General features: G+C 40.2%; 2 protein-coding genes across 2 annotated transcripts in view; both read left to right on the top strand.

The window, feature by feature from the left end:
- Positions 1-428: 428 nt before the first annotated feature.
- cep76 (centrosomal protein 76) lies at positions 429-10,889 on the top strand. The gene is made up of 12 exons (XM_012828714.3): positions 429-597; positions 812-973; positions 1,062-1,131; positions 1,269-1,493; positions 1,679-1,864; positions 2,338-2,435; positions 4,602-4,730; positions 5,349-5,537; positions 6,413-6,579; positions 9,101-9,431; positions 9,554-9,771; positions 10,580-10,889. Exons 1-12 carry the CDS (start codon positions 535-537, stop codon positions 10,716-10,718), a joined length of 1,977 nt encoding a protein of 658 aa, XP_012684168.2. The 5' UTR covers positions 429-534; the 3' UTR covers positions 10,719-10,889.
- Positions 10,890-17,163: 6,274 nt separating this feature from the next.
- LOC105901278 (neurocalcin-delta A) overlaps positions 17,164-22,080 on the top strand; it is a 31,266-nt gene continuing 26,349 nt past the window's right edge. Inside the window, exon 1 of the mRNA XM_012828708.3 lies at positions 17,164-17,393. Coding sequence (XP_012684162.2) covers positions 17,201-17,393 — 193 coding nt within the window. The 5' untranslated portion in view covers positions 17,164-17,200. The remainder of the gene's footprint in view (positions 17,394-22,080) is intronic.

Below are 22,080 nucleotides of genomic sequence, written 5' to 3'. Positions count from 1 at the left end.
TGCAACCACACCACTAGGTGTCGCTGTATTATTATGTGTGGGATTACCATGTACTGGGAGAGAAGTACTTAGTGTTCGAGGATGAAGCCTCTCATGTACCATGCCGAATACATGCGCCTACTTTAGATAAAGTGTTTGAAGTTACATGCCTGCCTCCTGTTCCTTTCTTCTTGCAATATAACACTTTTCTCTGAACAATTGTGAGATTGGTGTAGTTTGTTATACCACACTAAAGCATACAAATAAAATATAGGCTAACAACATTGGTGCAATGGGGCGATTAGGCCTACACATGTTTTTAGAGCATTAAATGTCTAAATGCTTTACCGCTGTATGGATTAAATCAAAGTAAAATCGTTTCGTTCGTGCTGTTATACCGCTGTATTCCTGGGCTTTTATTTTGTATTTTTACCGTCTTCCACCCAGAAATCTGGACCGGAAGTCTCTCCGAAGTTTAGTAGTTTTGTAGCCTGACGTTAGAGAAAGTATCTAGGCTACAGGAGTTTCCCGTTGAGGTCAGGCTTACATCAAGCTATGTCTCTACCGACCGATAAAGCATCTGATCTAAGACGGACAATCCGCGATCATTTAGTTAAGGTGAATAACGTTAGCCAACCTTAAGTGACAGAATTGCATGAGTACTTGGAAATATGAGATCGTTTATTGGAAATATTAGATTAAGTTTATTGTCCATTGATTCGCCAGATGGCTAAGTAGCAGTAATGCTGGACTAAAGACGTATCTAACTTAGCTGCTTAGTTTGTAAAACGTAACTGGAACGCTAATGTGGATGTCCCAATCTGTCCATCAGCTGAATATCCATGACAAGATACGTGACATACTGGCAGAACCAAGAGAGGGCTTTGATCCTGGACGGCGTCTTGGATCCGAAGAGGACTTAATGCTTGCTTTGCAGCAGAGGGGAATCGTTGATGATGTTATGAAGGACTTAACGTTACACATTGACAGCGTGGTAAAGCTAGCTGCCTAGATACGTCCTAATGCAAACTACATCATCCTACCTACTCCCATCAACGGCCTTATTGTTTTTGTTTTCCTAGACAGAAACAGAGATTTCAGAGAAGCGCTCAGACAAGCCTGAAAACATCAGTGTGACTCATGCCGAGAAAAGTGAGTAAACCATAAACTGCGCACCGCATCTTAAACTGTGAAACTATTTGTTTTCATTTTATTTACTGCACAGAGACTGTCATTTAAGTATGGATTTTGGATGTTTTTTATTCACGCGATTTCTTTCCTCTTGTCAGTTAACATTGATCCCAAAAGAAGATACCTGTATGTTCAAGTCCTCGGAGGAAAGGCTTTTCTTGAGCATTTGCAGGAGCCGGAAAAAAGTCCTGGTGTGATCTGGTCTACCTTAACACTCTGTCTGAACTTCCGTAACCAGCGCTTTCGTTCCAAACCTGTACCTTGCGCCTGTGAACCAGATCTACAAGAGGGCTTTTTATTAGAGGTCCATCAAGGTGCAACAGGTAGGATGTAGTTTTTCTAAGGTGTGTTGTCTTTTGTCCTGATATTACAAAACAAATTAAAAAAAAAAATGTGAATGTAAAACAAAAAAAATACTCTCACAGTGATGGGCCAGGAAGCTTGCTACTATATAAAAGACCAATTCATTGTATTGTAGTATACATGTAGTTTATGAATGTTTTCCCAGGGAATGGAAACAAAATGGCTGAGTGTTCCACAATGCTCTCCATGTGCGATCCCATCCACATGGTGCTTATCAAGACGGAAACATCAGGGGATACTGTGCTCGTGTCCTCACACTTCTTGGACTGGCGAACGGTGCTTTGTGCTCCCCACGGAAGGACCAGCATTGCCATTGAGCTTCTTGGAGTTGGTGAGAATCATTTGACAAGAACATAATCACCACCAAAATTAGACTGTGTGACAGTCAGTGGTTGGGTGACCAGATGGCCCCATTTGCCAGAGACAGTGCCCGTTTTTGGTGGCCTATCCCCAGCTGGAACTGTCTTCAGAAATGTCTCAGTTTTTAACAATGATTTAAAAACAGACAGACAAACAGAAATTCCCAAGAAATCCAGTTTTTATTTCAGGAGTCTAGTCACCTTAGTCAGTAACTGCTCTTCAACTGCTCTTCAAGCTCCTCTTTGCCAGCTTTTGAATTTGACTCAATAATATGTATTTCAGATTGTGGTCTGAACAGCTTTTTTGTTAGTATTGTAATTATACTTCACAAAATACTGTTACCTTTCATAAAACAGCTTTCAATTGTTGTGTCTGAATTGTTGCAACTGGCTTCTGTTAACAGCGAATTGACCGTCTTTGTGTATTTGTGTGTGGGGGCTGCAGGGAATGAGTGCAAAGTGCCTGTTGGAGTTCTTAATGTGAAGCTTGAGCTCTATCCTCCCCTGGCGGACCACCTGTCTATTGATGTCATTGCTACTCAGGTAAGACAAAGATTTTGTATGAAAACACTAAATATTGGTCTGAAATAAAAAGACCCTAGTTTCAGAGAGAAGTGTGAAAAAAACCTTCTAATATCTACACACTATTAAGGTGTATTGATAAATCATTAAAAAAAGCCAAAGTCTTTATATGGGCTTGTGTTGAAGGGAGACAGTTACACTTTAAAAACTGTTTGTACTGTCATTATCTCAAGTAACATTGTCGGCCAAGTCCTCTGTCTCTACTATTTTGTGCAGTGTAATAGGTCTACAGAATCATATGTGGAGGGATATCTTTGGCTAGTGTGTAAAGGAGGTAGATTGGGCTGCTCCGCTATCTGTAAAATATAATGTCACTCACAGCGGGTCAAACCGCATGGTACAATTGAGATTGCTGCAAAAAAAAAAAAAACTACCTGATGGACACATTTACAGTTGTTCCTGATGGCGAGAGAGTGCATTTGCATTGATATTGGTAAAACCAATTTGAGGCGGCTGACACCAATATGGACGGCTAAGTGTCAGCTGCCAAAAGTGGCCGCTGTATTGGTGAAACTTAGTGCTTCTAGTCCCAAGAGTTGAAAAACACTTCAACTTTGAGATGTAATGGTTATGTCATATTTCATTGTACTGTTAAGACACAGTGAAAAGTGGTTTTAAAGTACCTACCATCTACCTTTCCCACATTTTGACTCTCATAAACTTCAGACCCTACCGATCTTTTGAATCAATAAACCAAGGTTATTTACTCCAAAGATCCATAGGTTTCCTAAAATGTAAAGGACTATACTTTGTGATTCTGTCGTCTGTACACTTAAAGGGTGTGTAACACTATATAACGGCTTGTGCACGCACACAATCATGAATACAAAATAGCTGCAAGCAGCAGGCTCCAAGCACGGTGCGCAAACTGCCCTAAGTCACGAAAGATTACCGATTTTGTAAATGTACCTTTTAAAGTAAAAATTGAATTTGATGATTGACCAAACCATGACAGAGGAGCAGAGGAAAACTTGTTATATATATATATATATATGTTAGGGATGATTTGTAATTGAGCAAACATTGAGTTAATTGTGTTGACAGTCAGTCAAGACACGGGATCATTGCAGAGGAGGAGGAGAGACGGAGAACTACTTGTGTGGTTCTGTAGGCCTTGGATAGCAAATAATAAAAGCTAACTTAACTCATATTGATTGCAACTATTTCTATTTAATTAATTTCAGTCATTCCATGTCAGATCCCCCCCAAGTTTGAATTCTAATCAACTGTAATTACTCATTTTCTTTGATTGCCACTCACGGCAAGAATGGCAACTATGCTAGCTAAACAAACAATTCAAACTTCCAATGAAATAAAACTTTTCTGAAGTATAGTTTTTATTTTCACATCCCAGAAAAAAATTACAGTAAAGATGGAGATCGAATTGGATCATTCTGCAGTGACAAGGAAAGTGACGATGATATGTATGGATAATACATTTGCCGGAGCTGTTGCGTTTCCAAGGTTGCCCATATTTCTGCCTGTGTGAAAAACTCACATATATTAGTTTGCACCCTCCATTTTGATTGATCATGTGACCTTGGTGCACTGAGCTACACAATGGTTTCCCTCAGGAAGTTTCCTGCAGGAAGTCTTCCACTTGGTGTACGGAGGGCGGTGTTGCCCAGGCCCAATAAAAATCATCCAGCACTTTGGCCCAGTGTAGCATAAAAGCGACCAGTTGAATACGGCATTTTTTAAAGATGCATATTTTAACAATGTCTGTGCCAATCAAATCACACCGCTTCCTTAGGTGCTCCTGAAGCAATGTGTTGACTGGCTGGAATAGTCCATGGCTCGGTGCTAAACACTATGTTTGTTTGACTGTTACAGAGCCAGGACTCGGCTCACCAGAGTTCTTTTTAAGCACGTACACTGAATGGACAGCTAGAGGACCTTGATATGCGGCAGTATATGACCGTTCTATAGTATTTCCTTATAGTGAATTTACCAGAACATCTTGGGTTCAATACCCAGTATAGAGAGCAGTCACTGATGATAATGGTTATGATAGACTGCTGATGACTAATGTGAAGGTATATTGAGGGATTCCAACCTACCAACATTGAGCTGGCAGGATGGTTTTTGCTCTTATTCCATAAATACTTGGAATACCTTTTTCTCCAGCAATCCCTGGAGAGGCAGAAGACTGCGGAAAAGGAACGCTTATTTCTAGTGTATGCTAAGCAGTGGTGGAGGGAATTTCTAGAGATTCGCCCATCCCATCAGAACAAGCTTGTGAAGATCTTTGCTCAGGTGGGTGTGAAGGGCTGAATGCTGGCTGTTGTGTATCTTAGTTTCGTGTTTCTGTTTGAAGATATTTGTCACTCTCTGAAAGCAGTGATTTTGTACTTTCAGGCAGTACTACTACAAAAGGATTGGTCTTAACAGTTATTTGTTCTTTTATATTAGTATGCTTATTTAGATTTTGAAATATTCTTTTATATTCACTTTTTATGTTGATTGAAAGGTAAAACTATTATATACTAAGTCATTTTGAAATCATCTGACTTTACAGCATTATTTCGGACATGCTTAAAACTTGTGCACAGTACTGTCTTAGAATAAACCCCACACTCGTAAACTAAATGCTGGCTAGCGTTAGCTTTTTGCCCCGTAGTATAGGCTTGGATGCATGCATTGTGTAGGCTTATGTTACAGTAGCATTATTAAAGAATTGAAGAACATTTAAAATATGCGTGTACTTACCATTGTTACAAAATTAAGAGTTCATTGATAAGGTGTTTATATTTAAGTAAGTGACAATTAATTGAGCTAGTTTGCTAGTTTTCTGTGTATATCTACATGCATGCAGCTATGTGTTTGTGTCAAGTTTGTGTTGTTGGTTTATGCCATTGTGCTTGTGTATTACAGGATGAGAATGGCATTAATCGACCCGTCGGCTCATATGTGTGCATTCTTCGGGGAGGTCGGCTTTTAGAATCTCCACGCCAGGCCGCCCGCTTCGTAAGCCTACTGGCCCAGGAAAGGGTACCTATGGTTGGCGGTGGCAGCTACCGTGAGCAGTGGTGTACTATGATGGCTTTCCTGTGCAGGAACAAGGTCTGACTTCTCACACTATGGCTTCACCCATGGAACAACCATCTAGCTTTGATTCGTGTGTAATATGTACACTATATGGAAGGATGCTTTGATTCATGTGTAATACGTACACTATATGGAAGGATGCTTCCTATAACCTCTTAAAGGCAGGTAAACACTGATGGCCATGAAATCCAATTCTAATCTAAGGCTGTAATTTGAACGTGTAAAGCGGATTTGTGCATCGTGTGTGATGTCATAGATGTGCTGCCCAGCCCAGTTTAAACAGTGCGAAACACATCAGGTGTGTATGTATGTATTTAATATAATGATGGCAATATGCTGTCAAGTCATCCAGTATAATAGAACACCATTATTTCAAGTCATCCAGTATAATAGTACACCATTATTTCAAGCTTTTTAACCATGCAAATTTAGTGAACTCATTCAAGTGAACATTCGGGCAAGCTAATCAAATTGGGTCATTGCCCCATAAGAGCGGGAGAGAGAGAGACTATAACACTCACGCACACACACACACGCACACGCACATATGTCAATCAATAGACTCAGGGTTCAGAACAGGGTTATTCAAGTCCACACATTCAGGTAGCCTCCCTCTCCATACTGCTATGGACGTTTATCTATGTGACATCCAGTGAGGGTTTGCGTGGGTTCAGGCACTAACTCCTTTACATGGTTGTAACACAGTTTTCCCACGGTATCAAAGAAAACACTTCAACTCATTTGGCACCGTTTTTACCGTTTCTAATGCTCACATATGACACACATATGACACACATATGACACACATATGAGAACTGTGTAGATTGCCCTGCCGTCTCAATCTTACTGTGTTGAAGCATGACGCTGATGACATGTATGTCTCTTCTCAGGGAGACTGTGAGGACCATGCTACCCTCTTGTGCAGCCTGCTCCTAGGTTTTGGCCTGGATGCCTACGTATGTGTCGGCACCAAGGCAAAAAACACTCCTCATGTGTGGGTCATGACCTGTGGCACTGATGGCTCCGTCACCTTCTGGGAAAGCCTGACTGCTAACAGGTAAGGTAAGGTAAACACTCCGACAGCTGTGATACAGGACAGCCTACTGACTGTGAAACTGTGTTGTGTCTGTATGTGATTTTGCTGTATGTGAATGGGCTGTAGTAATTCGTTTTACTATATGGCTCTTCAGAATATTCCATTGATTTGAATGGGCCACCCTAACGTTCGGAAGTCCAATATTCCTTTATATTGACCACTACCATTGGCAACGGGTTTTATGCTTCTGATTGACATCTCATATTATTCCGCAAGATGTCCGTTCACTTATCATCAGTAAGAGTTAGGCATACAAGAGATATTTTGGAGGAATCGTTATGGCAAGTAACCATATAATACGTTGTGCTTCTGGGTCCTGTTCATCCTGTCGAGATTTATTTCTGAGCCTGACCTTACTGTACATTCCTTCTTACATATTTCTTTTTTTTAAATGTTTTCATGAAGGTTTCCATTCCAAGTCCCATAATAGACAACAGAACGAGCATGTGTATGACTGATCATGACTGCACTCAATCATAACAAGTTTGTGTTGAGCTGGAAGGGAGAACAGACGTGTCTATAAAGAAGAGAGAACACACGTGTCTATAAAAGAAGAGAGAACAGACGTGTCTATAAAAGAAGACAGAACTGAAGGAAAGGAAGTGGAAGGACAATGTCCCTCCTTCTTCTCTTGAGACAGTCAGAGATGCTGTTCTCTGAAATCTTTACATTTTTGGCAGTCACTTTATGTATACATTTCAGCTCTGGAAGCAGAGGACAGACTTTTTGTCTATATCTGATTGATTTTTTTTTTTTTAAAAAACATGGCCATGTATGAGGTAATCCAAACGCTAAATGCAAAAGTGCTTGTTTTGCGAGTCGCACAAAGACATCCTGGGGGGTATTCGTCGTACGTGGTTTAGTGACAAGCCTGGATAAGTTAACTCGGAGTAAGTGGTAAACCTCCTAATAGAAGAGCCCTCTGACATTGTTTTGCTAGGAGAATGAACCAATGGGGGTTCTTTTATCAGGAGGTTTACCACTTACTCTGAGTTAACTTATCCAGGTTTGTCACTAAACCACGTACGACGAATACCCCCCTGATCTTAGTCGCAGCAGTGATTGCTGCAACATGTGCAAATGGACATGAATGGATCCGGTTTTGAGTTATCAAGAGTTGTACTGAAACCCTTAATAATGAGTAATTCATGACCAATTTTCAATTATGAAGGGAAACATTTGAAATGCTACAAGTAGCAAACTTTTACATGCTTAAAATATGTCATTACTGTTTGCCTCAAAATGGATTGTTTTTATATGTGCTCCACCCCTGTAGGGTCCCAAACCATCTCAATTGAGTTAAGGTCAGGTGAATGTGGAGGCCAGGCCTGTGTCACGCAGTTTCCTCTGAACAGTTGATGTAGAGATCTGTCTGCTACTTGATCTCTGTGAAACATTTATGTGGCCTCTAATCTGAGGTGCTGGTAATGGTGGTTTCTGAGGCTGTTAACTGTAATGAACTTCTCCTCTGCAGCACAGAGAACTCTTGGTCTTTCTTTCCTTAGTCTTCCTCATGAGAGCCAGTTTCATCATAGCGTTTGACTGTAATGAACTTATCCTCTGCAGCACAGAGAACTCTTGGTCTTTCTTTCCTTAGTCTTCCTCATGAGAGCCAGTTTCATCATAGCGTTTGACTGTAATGAACTTCTCCTCTGCAGCACAGAGAACTCTTGGTCTTTCTTTTCTTTGTCTTCCTCATGAGAGCCAGTTTCATCATAGCGTTTGATGGTTTTTGTGCCTGCACTTGAGGATAAATTCAAAGTTCTTGACATTTTCCGGATTGACTTACCTTCATGTCTTAAAGCAGCACTAAGGAGTTTTTGGCTTGGAGCTCCCCCTAGCGGCAAAACCTGTTGAAATGTGCTTTCCTTGTTTATGACAAACTAGCGAGTCAACAACTTTGCTAACACAGTCAAACATCCACTAACTGCAAGACAAGACAAAGCAGGACAGCAAATAAACTACTTACTTATCCAGCAGAAAGGTGGCTAGCTCTGAATCGCAATCGCTAGCCGATCCTAGTAGCGCATGTGCAGACACAAAGGACCGGGCGGCTCCAGAAATCCTACAATTCCACAAATTAACTCTTGACACGGCACACCTTTTAATTGAAAACCACACGACAATCAGATCAGATGTGAATCAGATTGAGAGAATGTCAAGAGTGTGCATAGCTGTCATCAAAGCAAAAGGTGGCTACTTTGAAGACTCTAAAAAGTGTTAAACAAACCAGAATATTTTTTTTCTGGTTTATTTAACACCCTTTTTGTTTACTACATACATCCATATGTGTTCTTTCATAGTTTTGATGTTCAGTATGAATCTACAAAGTAGAAAATAATTAAAATAAATAAAGAACACTGAATGAGTAGGTGTATCCAGGCTTTTGACTGGGCATTGTATATTCTCTGTGTGTGTGTGTGTTTGTTTATGTTTATTTTCTCCACATTTCCCTCCATAACCAATGCACGTCATTCCTCAGGTACCTCCATCGGCCAATTGATCCGGATGATCATCTGACACCCCAGCCTAAACCTTCCTACCCCTATCAGACTATTGGCTGTGTCTTTAACCAGAAGACTTTCCTGGCCAACTGCCAGCCTACAGATTCTGTCCAGTTGTGTGTTTTTGACTTCCAAGACCACTCTTGCTGGAAGGCTATGAGTGCGGAGGCACTGAACTCTGTGTGTGCCTCTGGATCCACAACCTCCCTACCTCCAGTCCCCTCCCTCTGCGCCTCCTCACTTGATCCAGCCCAGGCTAGTAATCAGATGGAGCTGGAGCTGCGCCACGTGTTGGCTGAGCACAGGAAGGTAGGCAGCACACATCACAAGGGGAAAAAGCAGTGTTGATTAGTACAACCATGCAGTGATATTGCATGTGTTGATTAGTACAACCATGCACTGATATTGAAATGATATAACATGTGTTGCAGGACCTGGGTTTGGCCACAGTGTGGGACGACAACCTGTCATACCTGCTCTCTGCAGCACTGGTAGCTTACGAGCTTGAGCGATGCACAGGTGTCTCCTGTGGCAATGAGGAGTTCCAGGATGCTGTTAGGAGAGCGGTCCCTGATGGCCACACATTTAAAGGTTTCCCTATCCAATTCCTGCACCATAATGCACATCGAGCTTTTGCCACCAGCCTCAGGTACGTAACCTTCTGTGCATCATGGGGCGACAGTGGTACGGGGGTAGAGAAGTCGTTTAGTAATCAGAAGGTTGCTAGTTCGATTCCCTGTCGAAGCGTCCTTGAGCAAGACACTGAACCCCTAATTGCTCCTGATGTGCAGTGTGCCATCAGTGTAAATGTAAAAATGTGTATACATCCTTGTAAGTCGCTTTGGATAAAAGCGTCTGCTAAATGACTAAATGTAAATGTAAATGTAAATCATGAATGCAGGCTTCAGTGATGTTCAAAATAATTTTTTTGGCTCATTTTGAACAAAGAAATTGACAAACTTGTAGTTCACAATATTAAACTATATTTGGTGAGAACTAAAATAGTCATTTTATTGGATGTAATTCTTTTTTTTTCATGGTGTTGCATTGTGGGAGTGTTCACTCTGAAGTCCTATTTTTAATTTTTTTTTATATCATTTTTATTCTTGTTATGCGCTGGAATGTTTGAAAGTTGCCTCTGTAAAGTTTAGTTCATTCTGGACACAGTTAGATCATAACGGCATGGCATTCATTAAGCTGTACTTTGATTTCTAACGCACTTAACTTTCTATTACACAAACTGGTGACTCTTATGACTGTTTCTACATAATCTTTCATTGTAATGTAATGGACATTCATCATTTATTGTTCACTCATCAGCTTTTCAGTGCTTTACGAGAACAAAATTGAAAAAGCAGTGAAAACCTGGCCTGTGCAAAAATGTCTGATGGTTAGTTGAATTGAATCTTCTGTTTATAAGACAATCCATAAAATGAATGCTGTCTTTTTTTGAACAGGTCACATTTCTGTGAGGAGATAGTTTGTTGTCGTGGAGACCAAGTGCGGTTGGCAGTGCGAGTCCGGGTGTTTGCCTATCCTGAGTCAACCTGTGCTACTTGGGTCATGTATGCCTGCAAGTACCAGTCTGTTCTGTGATGTGACCAGAATTGTAACATTCACTGACTCTCTAAAGAAGTACCAGTCTGTTCTGTCATGTGACCAAAACTGTAACATTCATCGTTGACATCCATTTTAAAGGCTAGCTTAGTTTGTCTGTATGTATTGTCTCTGTATGCCTATATTTTGATAAATACATTTACACATGAATGTTTTTTTAGTGAGTGTTTTAACACTGATGTCAATAGGGTTGTATAATAAAAACATTAAGTATTAATGCGTATATTGTGGCCAGATTGTCAAAACATACGACTAAAACAGCAAACCTTACAGCATAAAATGTCATCATAGTTATATTTATAGTAGGGCTGTGAAATTTTTAATCAAATTAATCACAGATTTCTGTGGATTAATCAGGATTAATCACATATTACCCATTTTCTCTGTATATTTTTGTGAGAACAAAAAGATTTATGACAAAAGACGGATATATACATTTAACATGTTTTCTTTTTTTATTCATTTTTATTCATTCATTTAGCAGTCATCTTTGCTATTCCGTATGGAACATTAATATAATCTTCATCCTAAACAGAATTTGGGCTTCTTAGCCATTGTATGGTTGAATACATTTTTTTTCTTTTCTTTTTAAATCAAACAGAAATGATTTGGTCTTCTTAGCCATTGTTTTCATAGGATGGTTGAAAATGTTTCTCTTTTTTGTCAAACAACCCACATAAAGGCCCTAGTGGTCGTTTTGTCTTCAATTGCCCAATTGCTTGCAACAGTTTGGAACTATTCTGCACATGCCTCTGCAAAGTGGCGCTCTTCTGTTTTCATGCACGTTAGTGTAAACGACTTTAACTTCCATTCGTTGGTGATTAGATGTGCAGTTACACCCAGGTAGTTATCGTTACTCACAGAGGTCCAGTGATCCCCTGTCAGCGCCACATGTTTCGTAGCAGCCAAGTCATTTTCCTTTTTTTTCTTTTCAGCTTCATACAGCTCGTGGATTTTTGTCATTATTGTGCGTCTTTGAGGTGCTTTGATGCTCGCAAAACTTCGGTGAACCCCTCGTCCTCAACAATATTAATCGGTCTACAGCTTTTTGCAATCCATTTGGCAACAGTGCTAGTCAACTTGAACTCCCCTTGCTGACCAACGCATTTGTACGGTGAAACGATAACGTCTTCCCGCAGAGTGTACATATCACTTTTATTGAATGTTCCATCTTTCCTTTTTTGGAACACGAACTTCCCATCCGGAAAGTCCTCAGGTTCATCAGAATTATCCATGTTGTTTGTTTGTTTGGATAGCAGCTGCCGTCTGACTGCATTAGAAACGGTGAACTAGTGCAGATTGAGTGGAATTGTGGGTATATTGGAAGGTCATTCTGCGCATGAGTTAAATGCGTTAAAAAAAATGAACGCATTAATCCTGTAATTTAATCATAACGCGTTAACGCGTTATTTTTCACAGCTCTAATTTATAGGCCTTAGTTGTCAATGATGTTGTCTTTTGAAACATGTGCAAAGAAAACAGAAGAAAAAAAAACATGACAAAAGAATGGCATGTGGAAGTGCCATCCAAACTCACAGTTGACACGATACATAATATTCATTTATAGACAATAAAAAGCTGAAATGTCAAAGTGTGAGGGACCGAGGCAGCCACCCGACGTGTTGGGATGTGGGCTGACTGGAGTAGGTGAAATAAAAGCAAAAATACGACGTAAGTTCTCCAAACTATCAACTCAGTCTAGCATAATTTGCTCAACCCCACAGCAGGCAAGCACTCTTTCTCTGACGCCCCCTCTGAAGAAAGGAGGCACCCTTTAAATAATACAGCACTTTGAGCCAAATTGGTTTAATCAGACCTAGTTGGACACAACCATTGAAGTCCAGTGGGGGAGCCCTCCCCACATAAGTCCCATAAACAACTCAATGATTTGCATTAATATGCACCCAAAACCATATATTTACACACACCACGCACACAACACAACACAACACATATTGTTAAAATACATATCTAACAAACTGAACATCCACCTCCCCTTGGCAGCATTCTCTTCACCTCCCATGTGGGACATGGAAAAATACTGCCAGACATCCAAAATGTCAACGCACATGTTTTGCAAGGTGCAGGCAATCACCATGATTCATTGGTACTTCAACAGCCACCATAGCTTCGACTAATCCTCACATTTCTTTCTCTCCCCCTCAGACCCCATTGGGAGTAATAATGATGGGGACGTGGTTGGAGATCAGCATTATGTCCTAGAAGATACTAGGGCTGAACGATTAATTGCATTTGCGATTTAATCGCGATATGATAGAACGCGATTTTCTAACCGCAACGTTCGCGATTTTTTTATTTTTTTTTAAGATGGTGCATTTTGCACACAGTGTTTAAAAAGTGCATGCCTAGTGTTTATACTTAAAATTACTTTTTTTTAAATTACTTAAATGCACAGTGGCAAAGCCACCGATTTGTTGTTCTTGTTTCTGTAATGAGCAGTTAAATAAAAATGTAAAATGTGGGAAAGAATATTTTACACTAAATGTATCTAATATTGTGTTGGTCATATTTAAATCATTCATTACGTTTTGTTGGGAAAAAAGAGGATAAAAAAAAATCGCATATTAAATCGCAATCGCAATATTTTGGTAAAAAATCGCAATTAGATTATTTTCCCAAATCGTTCAGCCCTAGAAGATACCCCCCATTGGTGGCTCCAAGTTGTCACACACACAGAAGCCCTCAACATTCTGACATCAGGTTCTCTGCCTGGTGGCCCAGTAAACATATTTCAAAACAGCCATCAATAGTGACGCTCTCAAGACGACATAGGCAATTAAAGACAACTGTCATAGCCCTCTTGTGGCACTCTGTAATTCAGGGAATGCAGAACTGGGCCAGGGAACAGGTTAGTTCCAGCACTTCAAGGATGAGCATTGAGAGACATCAAATCTATCCGTGATGTCTCAAAAAGAGTTCTAATGTAGCACAAAACATTTTTTTTTTTACTGGAGGAATGTGAGAAGGTGAATTCCCTCCCCTCTCACTGTGGCAAGAAAAGGGATGTGGCCCTTTAAAAACGGACTCCCCCACCACAATGGTTGGGTCCAGGCTTCCCCACGACAGTGGAATAATTGGAATAATTAAGCCAAAGCGGCTGTGCCCTATTTAAAGGAAGCATCATTCATGAGTGAGAGGACTGGGAAAGAGACTATTTTGAGGCAGGAAGGTATAGCGCTTACCTGGTGTAAGGTACCAGGTAGTGTGTACTACGTCCAACTGTGTGGACACTGTTTGCCTTGTCTTTATGCCTTGTCTGTGTGCCTAGTTTATGGGATTATTTTCTGTGTCGCTAGTATTACGTACTTCGCTTCAGGCTTAGTGCCTGGGCCTAGTTTGGGGCCTGGCTTGTGCCCTGAATGTGCTGGTATTGGGCCTAAATGGGCCAAGCAGGTGCCTAGGGTGCCAGGTGCTTGAGTTCCTGTGAGTACGGTCTGTATGTTTGATTTCTTTGTTCATTGTGTGGGCACATGTTTTGGGGTCAACCTAGCCCTTGTAAGTAAATGCATATATTTTTATATGAAGCCACCATCTCCTGCACTGTTTTTCTCCACTTCACAACCGAGTCCAGTAGTCCACATCCCAATAACGTGGGGTGACCGCCTCGGTCCCTCACAGACTCTGTCAGGACCTCCATGCTAGTGGTCTGGTGAGTCCCAGCTTCATCAATTTGTCACTGAACAAGGTAAATTGGACTTTTGTGATTCTTACCTGGCTGTGGAATATCTTAACATCCATTTTCAGTTTTTCAAATCCGGTTTTCAAGATTTTGTCTAGTGCGGCAATTTGTTTTATGTGTTGAGTAGATTTGAAATTTACAGACATGTTCCCGGGACAACAATTTCAACAGGAACCAATAGATCCAGAATCATGTCAAATTGTCAACAATATTATCTGGCTAACCTGTTAATCCACATAAGAAGAACAGGGTTTAGGCCTTCTGTTAATGCTAGCTATCCTTGTGTAGTTGATGTTTATGCAAGTTGTCATCTGTGAATTATGACAACTGTCATGAATCTGGAAAGGGGATGTAATACGAGCCAAAAGGTCTTCTGTGAATTATGAACAATGTTTTTATTGGATGGGTGAATATCTGAGGCAAAGAGAATACATGTGAGATGGGCTGTATTGATCTCTACAAAAAATAAAGTTAGCTTGTCGTGGAATCCCTAACCCTTTATTTTTTTATAAAGGGTCAACATATCCTGATTAACAACATAGTAGTCAGTTCGAAGGGATGTGGGTAGGGCATTTCAAAACATGTCTGACAAGCTACAATTATGTCTCAACGAAATGAATTGTTTTGAACAATAGCAGAAGCATTATAGTTTATTCCTTGTAAAAAACGCTCCTTGCCAACACTGAATAGAACATGCGGCAATATAGCATGGCAACTTCTTACATTGTAATCTTATCTGACGCAGTCAGTTTAAAGGGATTGCTTGACTATGCTATTGGTCAATATAGCATAGCAACTTCTTACATCGTAATCTTATCTGACGCAGTCAGTTTAAAGGGATTGCTTGACTATGCTATTGGTCAATATAGCATAGCAACTTCTTACATTGTAATCTTATCTGACGCAGTCAGTTTAAAGGGATTGCTTGACTATGCTATTGGTCTGTTTTAAGTAACTAAAGCTTTCTTATTACCCTCAGCTTGGCTCTGCCTATTTAGTGCCTTTGACCACACCTTCACTGCTCTCTTTGGATCCTGTCCTGGTGTTTGACCACACCTTTACTGCTCTCTTTGGAGCCTGTCCTGGTGTTTGACCACACCTTCACTGCTCTCTTTGGAGCCTGTCCTGGTGTTTGACCACACCTTCACTGCTCTCTTTGGAGCCTGTCCTGGTGTTTGACCACACCTTCACTGCTCTCTTTGGAGCATGTCCTGGTGTTTGACCACACCTTCACTGCTCTCTTTGAAGCCTGTCCTGGTGTTTGACCACACCTTCACTGCTCTCTTTGGAGCCTGTCCTGGTGTTTGACCACACCTTTACTGCTCTCTTTGGAGCATGTCCTGGTGTTTGACCACACCTTCACTGCTCTCTTTGGAGCATGTCCTGGTGTTTGACCACACCTTCACTGCTCTCTTTGAAGCATGTCCTGGTGTTTGCTCATTTCTGCCACCTGTTTTCACCCTCAAACTAGGGCCCAGTGTCTTAAAAGGTTTTCACTGTGGTTTGGTGCCAGCCCATGTAGTGCTTTAAAGGTCAAAGGTGAAGGAGTCAACCCTAGAGCTGCCACCATAATGAGTAATAACATGTTTCTGCCAATATTTTTTTAGGACTAACTATGTAATTGATAATGATCAATTATCATCTAGCTATGGCAAAATTTGAAATTTGGATGCCAAAGATTATTGCACATGTTTGCTAATATGACCTTTCGTGGAGACAAATATCATCCAACAAATATCCTACAAGCCACCAGTACCTAATGCACAATGTCCCAGTGGCCTGTATTTTGAGGAATAATTTATTGCTGTTGACAATTACCGCAGATAGTTTATATTTCTGTTTAGTTGAGGCTATATCCCTTTGAATGTAGAAATATAGTTTATATTTCTGTTTAGTTGAGGCTATATCCCTTTGAATGTAGAAATATAGTTTCTGTTTAGTTGAGGCTGTATCCCTTTGAATGTAGAAATATCCAGCCTGGAACCAGATCTACAATTCAACGCCTTTCCTGTATTTAGATGAGATGTTGCTGTTAGAAATTAAGTCTTAACTTGCCTCAGTTAATGTGGGTTTTTAACCTAATTTAACCAGTTGTGCTCTGTCACAGACCTTTGGTTTAGCATGAAGAAACCCCTGCACTGTTGCACTGTTTGGCTAGAACAGCAAGAAATCATGTTTAAACAAGAGCTCCATTAACAAAATGGATGACAATCTATCTTACAAGCAAATGAAGATATAAAAAAAACATGAAGTGGCAGTTGATAAATGTGAATATTTTTATTCAAATTTGAGCTGTGGAGGTTTGATATTCCTGTTGTGTTTGCCCTTTGTAACATTGCAACTGCTGTTTTTGACAGCCCTTTTCTTTTCAAACAAGGGGTTTATAGACTGTGACTGTGCCAAAAATAGTGATTTTACATTTAATGTTAGCCACAGTGGTAGCCTATGTCTAATTTTTGGAATTCTGAAGAAGAAACATTTGTAATCTTATAATTACAATGTTACTTTTTGGTGTCCACGTAAATATGTCAATTGCCAAGACTAAGGACATTTCGATTTTTTTTTTTTAAGAATAGATTTTTTTTTATGTCAAGTTTGAATGAAATCTAAAGTAATCTGATAATTTAGCTATTCTCGTTCAACTGATGTTCACATCTCTGTTTTCATGTTTATTTGTGATATATTTTTTATTTTTTTTTATTTTTTTTTGTGATGTTCTTGGCCAGCAGATGTCATAATAGAGTAGGGCACCAGACTGCTAATGTTTTTTTTGGATATGCTCCTCCTTAAACTGGTCCACAATAATGGTACGTCATCAACTGTCTCCTCTGTATGTGCTTATGGCATACGGTTCAGTTGCTTTACCTTGCAACTTGTTGGTGTAAAGTTTTCTGTGAATACATTTCAGCTTGCAACGCCTGAACTCACGACATTCCGACGACACTGTTTACGCGGTAAGTTTCTTAAGCTTCAAAACTAAACTATGCTTGAATCATTTGCCCAGATCAGTTGTGATTCATTCAGCATTCCATGTAGTTGGTTGTGCACTTGTAGCCTACCAGGTATTAACGTTGGCATTAGTATTAGTTTTATTATCAACCGTGAGCTGTAGATTGCCTTTGCTGAAGCTTTTGTAACTACCCCAAGTCTTTTCCATACATACAGCGTGAAGTATTTGCAATATACGTGCAGCGGTGTTTCGTTGTTAAACTAAATTTGAATCACATTCGACGGGAATACAAAGTTCCGGCCTTTGTTTCGTTGTTGTACATTACATACGTCGTTCACTTCTATTACTAGTGGGACCGAAGAGCTTATTTTATATCCTTCGAACAATATAGCTTTCATAAAAGATAAGGCATAGCAAGCCATCACTTGATAATGATATTAATCTTGGTTAGGTTGGCAAATCGCGGCCTGTTGACATCATCGTTCTCCGCCACATTCAAAACATGTTCCCATATAACCTTAAATAATACATTTATTAAACGAATGGACTATGGTTTTGATATAAGTATAGTACCACTACAGGTCTGAAACGTATGTCAATGAACCGCTCGCACTCAATCAGAATTTAAATCACAAAAACATATTCAGGCTAGTATTAAAAAAGAGCCATATTCATCATACATTTCCTTGAAACCGTGTAAAACCCCTTAAAGAAGTTATATGTAAGCCTGACTAGCTGTCGGCTAGCGAGCTAAACTATTTCATACTCTCCACTCCAAGCAGGTTGGGGGCAGTGTATTACTACGTTTGTACACCCCTGCCTCTCCAAAACAGAAAGTTTGGCCAAGGTGGAAGAGCCGGAAGCTACTTGTAGCATGAAAAAAATTAAAATCATGAATGAAAGATGTATATTCTAGGCTACCATTAGTGTCCCCATCAACATCAATTCATATTTATGTTACATTAAAGGGATTTTCCACTTGACCTGTAGAAAATATCTGTACAGTTTAGCTTTCTCCTCTTCCTGTCTCTGACATGGCACCCCATTTAGTGAATGCTGTAATCGTTTTCTACTGTTTCTGTACAGTTATTCTGTTAAACAGGCGCTGGTGTATTTCTGTAGGGATCCTTTCCATGTTGTCAGACCCAAACATTTACAATCCTGTCAGTGGCGAAAACAAGCGGTTTACTTTGACATGCTGGCGATTTTAGCGTTCTAACTCAATACTGGATCGATTTTGATCGTTAGTTGTCCTTAGTAAAAGTTTAGACCCCAAACAATCTATAATAGGGCCCAGGTTGACAAATCCCAAAGTTTCCCTTTAACTTAATCGAGGTGAACCAAGGCCTTCATTTCATCACTTTAGATTTTCAGCTAGTTGATAGGCTAACCATAGAGTGTGGGTGTGACCATAGTCATTTTGTATGCAGCGGATTAGCATTTTTCCAGGTTCCATAAAAAAATGTTTTATGAAAGAATGATTGGGGATTGGGAGAATTGACAAAATAACTCCCGCTGCATTCAATTTTGTTGAAATGCATTTGTATTTCGTCTCTGTATAGACGACATATGCCTGTTGCTATCCCTCTGCCAACAGCGAAACATAACTGTAGCTAATGCGTCTCCCCGCTCCTTCCTGCAGTTAACCCTGAGTGGGCACCTTTCCCATGGGCGCAGTTTTGGTTTGAAAAGTGCTGGGGATATAGATAGGACTTAACATGAGCCTACCTGTCAATGGCCTATTGCGTTGTCTGCTGCTATTACGATGAGCGTGACCCAAATCCAATTGCACCAGTTTTCAAAGGTTACTGGGATTGGCTGTAAAACTAAAATGTTAAAACATGTTAAAAACAAGTGGTATTCATCTCTGTCAGTTCATGGCCAGTGGAACTCTACAGAACATAATTCCCTGAAACTAAAAGATGCGTTCTAGCGACAGATATCTAATCCAGGGGTTGTAGCCTAATCATTAGCACCACGGGACTGTGCTTGTGTACACGACGCAGGTTACAGTCAGACATGGCAAAACAGCATGCATGTTCTTTCATTTGTGCCGTGACCTGGACGGGAGTGAGGTTTAGGGGGGTGAGTGTAACGGTAGCCAGCAGGTACAGTGCTGTGCAGTGAGTAAACCTCACTCCCTGACGTGCTATTGGCAGATGCTAGTGCCCATGGTTTTTAGCCTCCTTGCTAGCACGCCTGTCTCCCATGCCCGAGGTTGCCAATTTGAGTCCGTTGCCAGACTGCACACCACAGGTTACAAGCACTTCACAGTGGAGACTCTAATTTCACAGTGTTAGCCAAACATCTATGAGCCTTTCAATAAAATAACTTAGCTGTAACTAGCTTGTTGTGCACACTTACTTACTTACTTACTTACAAACTATCTTACCTTAGAAACTCTTAAAACTCTATCAAACGTTAGTTGACAGGCGGGTGTGGGGCCTGTTTGGACTGCGATCCCAACCCTGTTACGTTACTCCACAATTAGATCTGATTGGCTGGCGTGTTCACTGATGATGACTTTGTTCAGTCAGAATCCCAGAAATGAGCAAAAACAGATTAAATTGAATAAAAAGTTATTTTAATAAAATACCATGCCAAACATGATAGACTATCATAATGTATTAACTATCCAGCTAAACCAGACCAACTATACGACCATATGGCACTCAAACATTCTGTAAGAGCTTACGCAAAAGTCCCATATTCCCATTGGCTTTCATGGGGTCATACACGTCCTTGTCCCGCCTTGGTCCCGCCCAGTGGGACATCTTCCTGGTTTTCAAAATGAATGGCGAAATCCAGGAATTCCTATATCTATGCAAATGGAACAATGTAAACCTTTCGCTGCTTATGCACATTGATAGCAAGATCTTTATCTCTGACACAAGACAACAGTTTGTTACATAAGACTGACTGATGACTACATTTTAACTCACCAAATGGTTTGCCTAGGGTTTGTACTGGCGTTGTTTTGCTCACACCTTATTTTTGCAGATTTTGCATGAATCCATTCATATTTTCAAAGGGATTTTTTTCTTTGGAACCAGGAAATGTGAAAATGGTAACATTGAAAACTACTAGCTTCCGGGCGACTTCCATAACTTTTCAATTTGAACTGAGGGGCTTGCTACTGAGCTACTTGTAGATACTAACTACAGGATTGCCATGCTTTTGTCTGTTTCTAAATTACATCCGGCACTCTGAAAATGGATTGAGGCTCTGTAGTTCAAAAAGTGTAGCTTTCCATTTCTTCACTAACACTTTTGCCTCTGAAAGGGGATTTTAGCTATAAAAAACACTATTCCTGATAATGTGGGCTTATGCCCCTTGATGGCACCTTTGATTTGCCTTTGCTACAGTGACTCCCTAGCACCTCTTGAGGTAGAAAGTGATATCATGAGAGAGGCTGGCTAGCATGCTAACTTTTGTGGATACTGTTCATAGGCGCTGTTTTCAAAAAACATTACGTCAAACTGTTATTTCTTCATATTCTATTGCCATTTCTAGTTTTTTTTTCAATGTTGTAATCTAATAGTATAACATATAGCACCTTTTTAAAGATGCAGTCTGCAATTTGGTTTTGGTTTCGCGAAAGGTTGATGACGTTTGCGCTCAACCAACAAATTACATCCCTCACCCCCAAATGTCTTTGTCCTCAAACAGTGGACGGACGGCTAAATGACTGTGAGGAGCAACTTACTGAACTTGACAACAAGTGTATGGGATTACAATCACAGACTGCTCCTTTAATGTGTATTAAAGGAAACCTTGATTTGAAAAACTACTATCTATTGTGGCAGAAGGGGAGGGGAAACAATCAGGAACATGGCAGATTAAATAATGCATGTATCAGGATTAGCATGTGGTATATGTACACAATACATACAAACATAACATGGTACATGATGCATACAAAATTGATAGAGGTTGAGGTGGGGGAGAAATATTGTAGAAGAGTTTAGTGGGTATACAGTGTGCTTGTAAGGTTACTTTTACAAGGGTAAGGAGAATAATGGAGCAGAAAACTTAAAGGTCAGAAAACAAGGTCTCCTAAAACATTACTCCTCCATTTCATTGTCATGAGTAAGTAGATAATAATCAGGTAGCTAGACGATTGTTAAATGTTACCTAAAATCTTACTGCAAACTTTCAATAAACACACCATTGCGAACCTTTTACATGTAGACCCGTTTTGTATAATACTATTCTCTAGAGCAAGCCTGCCCAATTTGGGGCCCGTGATTTTTTTATTTTTTTTGGCCCGCGCTCCAGTCAGAATCAGAGTCAGAACGTCACTCGTTAGACAGCATTTTAACCCATTTCAAACAGGGCCGTTGTCTCATCGTCCTATTTAACTCAGACTGGTTGCAGTTCACTGCTTGGCCACAGTTTTAACATTGTTTTAGAAGGGTCAAGGGTGGGGGGCGCTATTGACCTTTTGTCAATACAGATCCATAACTTTGCAGCTAAAGTTGTGTTTCCTGGTTTCTATGGTTATCTAGTTGCTATGCTAACTAGCTAGATAAGGAAACTTTTTAATAATAATAATAAACTTTATTTATATAGCACCTTTTCATGCAAAATAATGCAGCTTAAGGTGCTTAACAGCAAATACATTATGTGAAAAAATGTCCTCTCCAATCAGTACGCCAACTTTCACAACTTCTGTACACACCATAGATGCC

The sequence above is a fragment of the Clupea harengus genome, chromosome 11 (assembly GCF_900700415.2).
Source record: "Clupea harengus chromosome 11, Ch_v2.0.2, whole genome shotgun sequence".
Classification (NCBI taxonomy): Eukaryota; Metazoa; Chordata; class Actinopteri; order Clupeiformes; family Clupeidae; genus Clupea; species Clupea harengus.
The sequence above is the reverse complement of the archived record's forward strand: the minus strand, read 5'-3'. Positions and strand labels throughout refer to the sequence as shown.

Excerpts from the sequence above, each read along its gene's own strand:
- cep76 (XM_012828714.3), top strand. The coding sequence starts at position 535 with ATGTCTCTACCGACCGATAAAGCATCTGATCTAAGACGGACAATCCGC. Across the intron at positions 1,865-2,337 it reads CATTGAGCTTCTTGGAGTTG|GGAATGAGTGCAAAGTGCCT; the intron begins GTGAGAATCATT and ends TGGGGGCTGCAG. Across the intron at positions 6,580-9,100 it reads GAAAGCCTGACTGCTAACAG|GTACCTCCATCGGCCAATTG; the intron begins GTAAGGTAAGGT and ends GTCATTCCTCAG.